This window comes from Papaver somniferum, chromosome 1, assembly GCF_003573695.1.
Source record: "Papaver somniferum cultivar HN1 chromosome 1, ASM357369v1, whole genome shotgun sequence".
Lineage (NCBI taxonomy): Eukaryota > Viridiplantae > Streptophyta > Magnoliopsida > Ranunculales > Papaveraceae > Papaver > Papaver somniferum.
Window position 1 is genome coordinate 157,707,665 of NC_039358.1, and position 6,750 is coordinate 157,714,414.

Genomic DNA, 6,750 nt, shown 5'->3' on the forward strand with positions numbered 1-6,750 from the left:
CACAAAAGAGATGTGCTTGATAATTTAGTGCTAGCAATCCCATCCCATGTGAATGATTTCATCCCTATCCGGAACTAATGATTTTTTTTTTATCCTCAATTACGTCAACATTGTTAATAGGGGTACCAAATTAGGGGATGTATCAAAATTATAATAAGACAAAATAAATTTTTATATAAATTTTTGTCTTTGCATGGTACACCCCACTAAACCTGACACCCCATTAACGGCCTAGCCTTGGTCGCAACAAAAACCTATTTGCAATCTTCAACTCCATGATCTTCAACTCCATTGGATGGGATGGACCATAGTTGAGAGAGAAAATAAATATATAGTATAATCTTTGGTATAATTTTATCCACAGCATTCAATGGTTCTAGTTTCCACCTGACAAATTATAAAATCATTTTATATCGTTACTTAATATTTTATTGGGCCAATTATAAAATGGTCCTACTTTTTATAATTCGTTTACAAAAAGGTCATACTTTTGTAATTGGTTTACAAAATGATCATGATCTGTCCGAGATAACAGTTTGGGGAAAAAACGGTGTCATTTGTCTCCAAAATACCCTTTCTTCTAACTCAAGCTCTTTAACTACAGTTAAACCATCTTAGCTGGCAACCAGACATGTGGCAATGCTGACACGACAGTTATTGGTGAGACATGTGGAGATGCTGACATGGCAATGCTGAATTTGCAGTTCATGGTGTTGCCTGTGAAGCTGAAGCCTTTGTAACTGGGGGCAATGTTGCACTAGATAGAGTTGATGAGCTTCTCTTCCTCCGCTGCCTCTCTTACTTAAGCTCCTCCTATGTGTGCTTGCACTACTGATTTGGAATCCACTGACCCCGTCATAGCACGAACAGGATCATGTACACAACGGCATTAGTTTTGTAACTTGTCAGTTTCTAAACCTACTTAAGTGATTGATTACTGGCTTTGACTAATAAGCATATATGACAACACAAAAGCAATTTCCGAAGACTGAACTATGGAATTCATGGTTTCAAACTGAAATAACAAATAGACTTGAGAATATTTGGCGTACTGCAAACATAGGGAACTTGCGATAATTCAAAAAAGGCTAGCTTCTCATATTGGCTCAAACATTTGCTGAACAAGTGTCTCATACTTGAATTCTTTTGAAACAATATGGCTTGCAAGCATTAAACCGCTAACCTGAGAAGAGAGCAATAAGAAATTTTAGAAATGTTGTGTATACCTCCGGATTCCTTTGAAACAAAGAATGTCAGCATCACAAAATAGCTAATTGAACCTTTAACTCATCTATCATATCCCATAAAATAACAAAAAAATGCTTATTGTGGTTGCCTTGTGCTATAACTTCAGCTGTATCAATAACATTTAGATGCTCACCACAAACTCCTCAGTAATCTTACTCCGCCTTTTGTTTAGGATCATTCAAATCTGGTGGAGCTTCTGCTGGTCCACTTACTAACGACATGCACAACTTCCTCTACAACTAACACAGACTTTCGATTCTCTCTAATTTCTTACTTGATCACTTTATTTTAGCCTCCACAGATAGTTTGTGATATGGAAGGATGCAGGGGACATGAGCAATGAAAAATGCCTAGCACTTTCATATCTGCTTGAATATGCATTATAGCTTGTCATAGTTCTAACTGGACTCTTCTACATGCCCCGCACTTATACTTCAATGCTATAACATATGGATTACATTGCAATCTTCTCCAATTGGTTCTGTTACAAAAAATGGAGCAAGTGAGAAAGATGCATCACCAGACATATGAGGCAAACATAATTTTGGTTCAAATCAAAAGCATGAGTAACAAAATTTAACATGCGTCAAAGTATCATTTCCTTCTGTTTACTAAAGCACAGAGTACTGAAATTTAATGAGAATAAAAGGCATGCGTCAACAATCACGAGTTCCGAAATTTAACATCTAATAGAAGGGAAAACCACAATTCATTTCCTCTTGTATATTAGTAAATCAAAAGCAAATTGAAGATAAATGACAGATACATCTGAAATCCAAGTCTTTAGGGATCGAAATGGAACTGGGAACTGGTAACTCAGAAATAACCATTTGTCGCATGAGTTCTTCTTAATCTGCAATTTCGAATTAGAGACAAACCCATTCTCCCAAAATTACTCAAACAAACAAACACCTTAAATTTTTGCCATTCATCACCAAACTTGTAATCAACACAGCCAAAAATTAGGATTTCAGAAAATACAACTTACACAATCACTTATTAACACAACAAAAAATTATAACAGTAGCATTTAGTATTAATCCCTAATTTACAAAAATTAGGGTTTATGAAAAGAATACCCAAACTCAAAAAATTAGGTTTTCTGAAAATAATTCAAAATACACAATATGGGTTCAAGATTACCAACCTCATTATGTTTGTAAATATGTCGATCTCTTGTAAGAAAACTAAGGTTTTCAACAACCAGTTACCTGTTTTCAACCCGTATCAGTCAATCAAATACCATGAGAGTGAAACAAAACCGTAGACACGAACTATGTGAATAAAAATCTCACTGTTGGTGATCAATCTCACTCGAAATTATTCCGTCTTCACTCAATCGACACTGTTGAAGAAGGTTAGAGAAGAGAAATGGGGAAAGAGACGACGTCAAGAAGAGAGGAGATAACCTACCTACTATAATCAGATTTTCTTGTGACTCATCATGTGCGTCGAAACCATCCTCGAGATGTAATTATACCCGATCTATGGTACTAGATCTATTATAGTTAGGTTAAGGAAATATAGGTAAATGAGCACCTGAATTAACTCTGAATTTGTGGGCCCTACGGACTTAACGCTGCTACAAACGGAAATGTGACTGTTTAGTAAATTGTTTGTAGCAGTGTGACTATTCTGTAAATCGGGTGTTAATTGTATGACTATTTTATACATTTTCCTATTTTATTTTATATATCCTTCTTAAACACTATACAGCTGAAATGATTCACAAACAGATGATTCGTCTAGTATTTTAGCTGTAAATTACGCATCACATATAGCGTAAACTGATTGGATACATTGGTTGACTAATTTCAAGAAGAAAATCCCTATATTAATTACGTAAGATGCTGCATCCTGGCTACACCCAAAGAGCGGAATAAAGCACACTAGGTGACCCATTTTTATACCTACCAATAACCAAAACATTATTGCGCGCCATTGTTTTAGTATTATCTTCTATCTACGGACACACATAATAAAACCCTAAAAGGTTCCGACTTCCCAATCCACAAATCTCCTCCCACTTGTTTCCTTTTTCTTTTTACTTTTGTTGTAACGATTTTCCATAAAACAACTTTGGATTAAAGAAATGATTTATGTAAAGAATCGTTTTATTTCTCAAATAAGAATGTTTGTTTTTTCAAGTTTAAAACAACAACCAGAAGAAGAAGAAGAGTAGAAGAAACCCTAACCCCTAAAATTTTATACTTACAAACAAAAATCATTAGAAATCTGTGCTTTTTAATGGGGGATTTGAGAAAAGAGGAAACAATGGTTGTAGGAGGAGGAGGAGAAGGAGAGAATGGAGAAAAAGATGAGAAATTTTTGGATGGAATGGCTGTTATGGATTTTGATATGCTTTGTGCAACTGTAGCTTTACAAACAGAAGGGGGATTTTATTCTTCTAAGGGTAATAATTGGGGGAAACTGAATAATGATGACGATGGTGATGATATTGATGGAGGTGAATTTAGTGGAGGAGTTCAAAGGATGTGGGAAGGTGATGTTTTTGATTGCTTAGAAGATCGTCGAATTGCTCTTCAAACGGCTTGGTAATCTTTCATCCTTATCAAATTTGTTTCCAATTTGGGTCTTTTTTTATTTTGATTTTGGAATTTAAAATTAGTGGAAATAGAATTTTCATTCTTGGGTCATTTTGGAACATAAAAGGAGTAATTTTTTGTTTGAATTTTTTATTTTTGATATATTTTTGGTTTTGCTTTTGGAGATTCTTTGGGACATGGCAAATTGCTTATGCAGTTTTTGTTCATAGTCTGTTTTAATTTTTGGTTTCATTTCTTGAATATTATGATGCTTTCATTTAATATGTGAACTTCTTTGAGTAGCAAACTGATGTTATGTTTGTTTTGGCAGTTGCCCATGTTACAGATTTGGTAAGAACATGGGAAGAGCTGGACTTGGTCATTGTTTTATTCAGGTAATTTTGGGTCTATGGATAAGCTTTTTGTGTTTTGTCAATTTTGGTACTGCAAAAAGTTAAAGCTGGAAGAAGACTTTACTCCATTGTTTTGTTTTGCTTCTGTCATTAAATTGGTCATGTAAATGAAAATATTTAGAGCATTTTAATTTTAAATCATGTTTTAATTATGTTATATTATACTAGTTACTAGTTTGAGAATCATTGTACTTGACCTTGACCTTGGGCTGCTTCATGGAGGATGTGCAAAATTTGATTCTGTAGTCATCTTTATTATTTTAAATAACATCCAGTGGGGTAACTTGGTGTTGGAATTGATAGGTTTTCAATGATATAATGGGCAAGCTTTATGGATTTGTTTTTGCAAATTTGCATGTTATGTTTCTCCATTGTTGTTTTGCTGTTTTCCCTGGGGAGGTCAAACATCATAATATGAAAAATGTTCTATTAGACAATACTTTGTTTTCCGGTAATAACTGTTGTGGGTTTTGTTTTCTTGTGCAGGGGACTGTATATTTCATTCTTGTTATTACCACTCTTTTCAGCTACATTACTTTTACTATCACTCGGCGACACCTGTTTCTGTATTTAGCACTTGCTTTCACCGTTTCGGCTGGAACCTACTTTGGCTATTGCCGGAGACAAATTCGGAAGCAATTTAATATCAGGGTAAGCAGTTTCGCAACTTGACCTTGGTTCCTCTGTTGTTCTGTTCAATTAGGATTGGTTTTGCTGATTCCTGGTTAAGGTTATCCTTCTATTCTCTTTGTTATTGATGAGCACGGTTATTCTTTTCCTCTTCTCCCTAGACTTCCTTTCGCCATTTCTTAGAAAGGAGCGATTATAAAGTTAGTGGTGAAACACTATGCAGGATGGTAGTTATTTGCTGGAGCATAGGTCACCGAGTGAAACAATTGTTTTCCTCTTCCTGTCAACTCTTGTATTTTGTACTCATGGCCAAGTGTGTATGTTCTGGAGCAGTTCACTTTTGTTAATCATTCCAGGTCCTTGTCTCTTGTGGAGGATAATTTGGTATCACAAAGCTGGTTCCAACTTCTTGACTGGACTTCCAAAATTAGGCCTAGGCATGACATTTTTATTCTCATGTATGTATCGCTGTGATGCCTTATAGACCCCTTACCTAGTATGGCGGACACCAAACTAATTTTAAGGGAAACGTGTTTGTACATGGCATTGCTGGTTTAGTAGGGATTAGTCCTCCTGCTAAACTGAAACGTGAGTTCATGTTCTCTGGGTGCTTGGAGTTTGTTATATATGTCGTGTTTCAATACCTTATGAGGCTATATTGTGTGGATAGATAGGCCTTGTTATGTTATTCCCTTAAAATGTTTTCAGCGATGCGTTTGTACATGGTCTTCAAAACAGGCGTGGAATTGATTCTGCATTTATGAAATTACGTTCTATTATGGTTGCCGAGTATATAAACTCGTATTCTATTTCGATTGCTTTAATTGCCTCTTGTCTTTTGGGATTTTTCTCCACCTACGTGTCTCTTTTTTACTCGATCAATCTGTCCATCTATATAATAGTACATGTTCAGTGTGAACAACTTTGAAACTGTATTCTTAATTTTGTCCTAATTCTTTACCTTACCTCATATCAATTGGTGATATTTTTTGTCTGTGCAGGGTAGTGATAGTTCTTTGGATGATTGTCTCTATCATCTAACCTTCCCCTGTTGTACCTTATGCCAGGTTGTTTTTTTTTTTTCCTTCCTTTTTCTGGTGTTTCCTGTATTTTGGTTATCAGGATTATCGGCTATTTAATTTAAAAGTGTTCTGGACATTTGTATCTATAACCATCCATATGCAGCTCTATCTCGGGGGACTTACTGTTTGCAATAGCAACCTTAATTCCTTCTCTTTTTCATTGAGCAGGAGTCAAGAACATTGGAGATCAATAATGTTCAAAATGGCATCTGGCGAGGTCGAGGAGACACCTTCTGCGTAGGAAGTCAAGGGAGCAACGCATTCCTCGAGTTACACCGGCCTTCGTTGGTACAAACCAAATTCCCTGATCATTGCAGCATGCAAAGAGCTTCAACAGATGCAGATCACTCATGGAGTATAGGAGTCCCTCATGCAGAGCCTTTGGTTCCACCGACCCAATTGTAGTAACATATGTTTCTTTCCCTTTTAGGGGACATAAGATAGTGCTTGTATATATAATTTTATTCAACATGGTCTTCTTCTACTTAATTCAGAGTTGACCCAGGGGAAAAATGTTGATCCTAGTCATCTCTAATGTGGTGCCAAGATGAAATGGTGGGATCCCTTTTTAACATGTTCCACTAGAGAAATGACGTTTCCTGTTTGCATGCAACAGTATGAGGAAGTAAAAGTAGAGTTGTTTTTAATTCTAGTGATATTTTTTCCTTCATTAATGGTAACACAATCGAGTAGTTAAAAAGCAAAGCTGTTTTTAGGGATATATTCGAGTGGTGACAACAACACTATTTGCGGGAAAAAAAACTTGCCTAGCGTAGATACCCCAAAATCATGAGAAGGGTATAATAGTAATTATACCATGGGACTAGTAAT

At 35.7% G+C, this 6,750-nt stretch overlaps 1 protein-coding gene and 1 long non-coding RNA gene across 3 annotated transcripts; one reads left to right on the forward strand and one right to left on the reverse strand.

The window, feature by feature from the left end:
* Positions 1-403: 403 nt before the first annotated feature.
* Positions 404-2,639, reverse strand: LOC113305411. Of its 2 annotated transcripts, XR_003338499.1 has the most exons (3): positions 2,396-2,639; positions 1,382-1,729; positions 444-1,183 (listed from the first exon to the last, which is right to left on the reverse strand). It is a non-coding gene; the product is annotated as an uncharacterized LOC113305411 (long non-coding RNA). The 2 variants fall into 2 exon arrangements; XR_003338498.1 differs by having other exon boundaries at positions 404-1,729.
* Positions 2,640-3,187: 548 nt separating this feature from the next.
* Positions 3,188-6,385, forward strand: LOC113305416. The gene is made up of 5 exons (XM_026554457.1): positions 3,188-3,803; positions 4,126-4,189; positions 4,694-4,858; positions 5,839-5,904; positions 6,088-6,385. The coding sequence occupies exons 1-5, from the start codon at positions 3,496-3,498 to the stop codon at positions 6,322-6,324; spliced, it is 840 nt and encodes a 279-aa protein (XP_026410242.1). The 5' UTR covers positions 3,188-3,495; the 3' UTR covers positions 6,325-6,385.
* The last annotated feature ends 365 nt before the right edge of the window (positions 6,386-6,750 follow it).

Bases quoted from the DNA above. Each gene is read 5' to 3' on its own strand.
- LOC113305416 (XM_026554457.1), top strand. From the start codon at position 3,496: ATGGGGGATTTGAGAAAAGAGGAAACAATGGTTGTAGGAGGAGGAGGA. The intron at 3,804-4,125 runs GTAATCTTTCAT...TTGTTTTGGCAG, and splicing joins ATTGCTCTTCAAACGGCTTG to TTGCCCATGTTACAGATTTG. The intron at 4,859-5,838 runs GTAAGCAGTTTC...TTGTCTGTGCAG, and splicing joins GGAAGCAATTTAATATCAGG to GGTAGTGATAGTTCTTTGGA.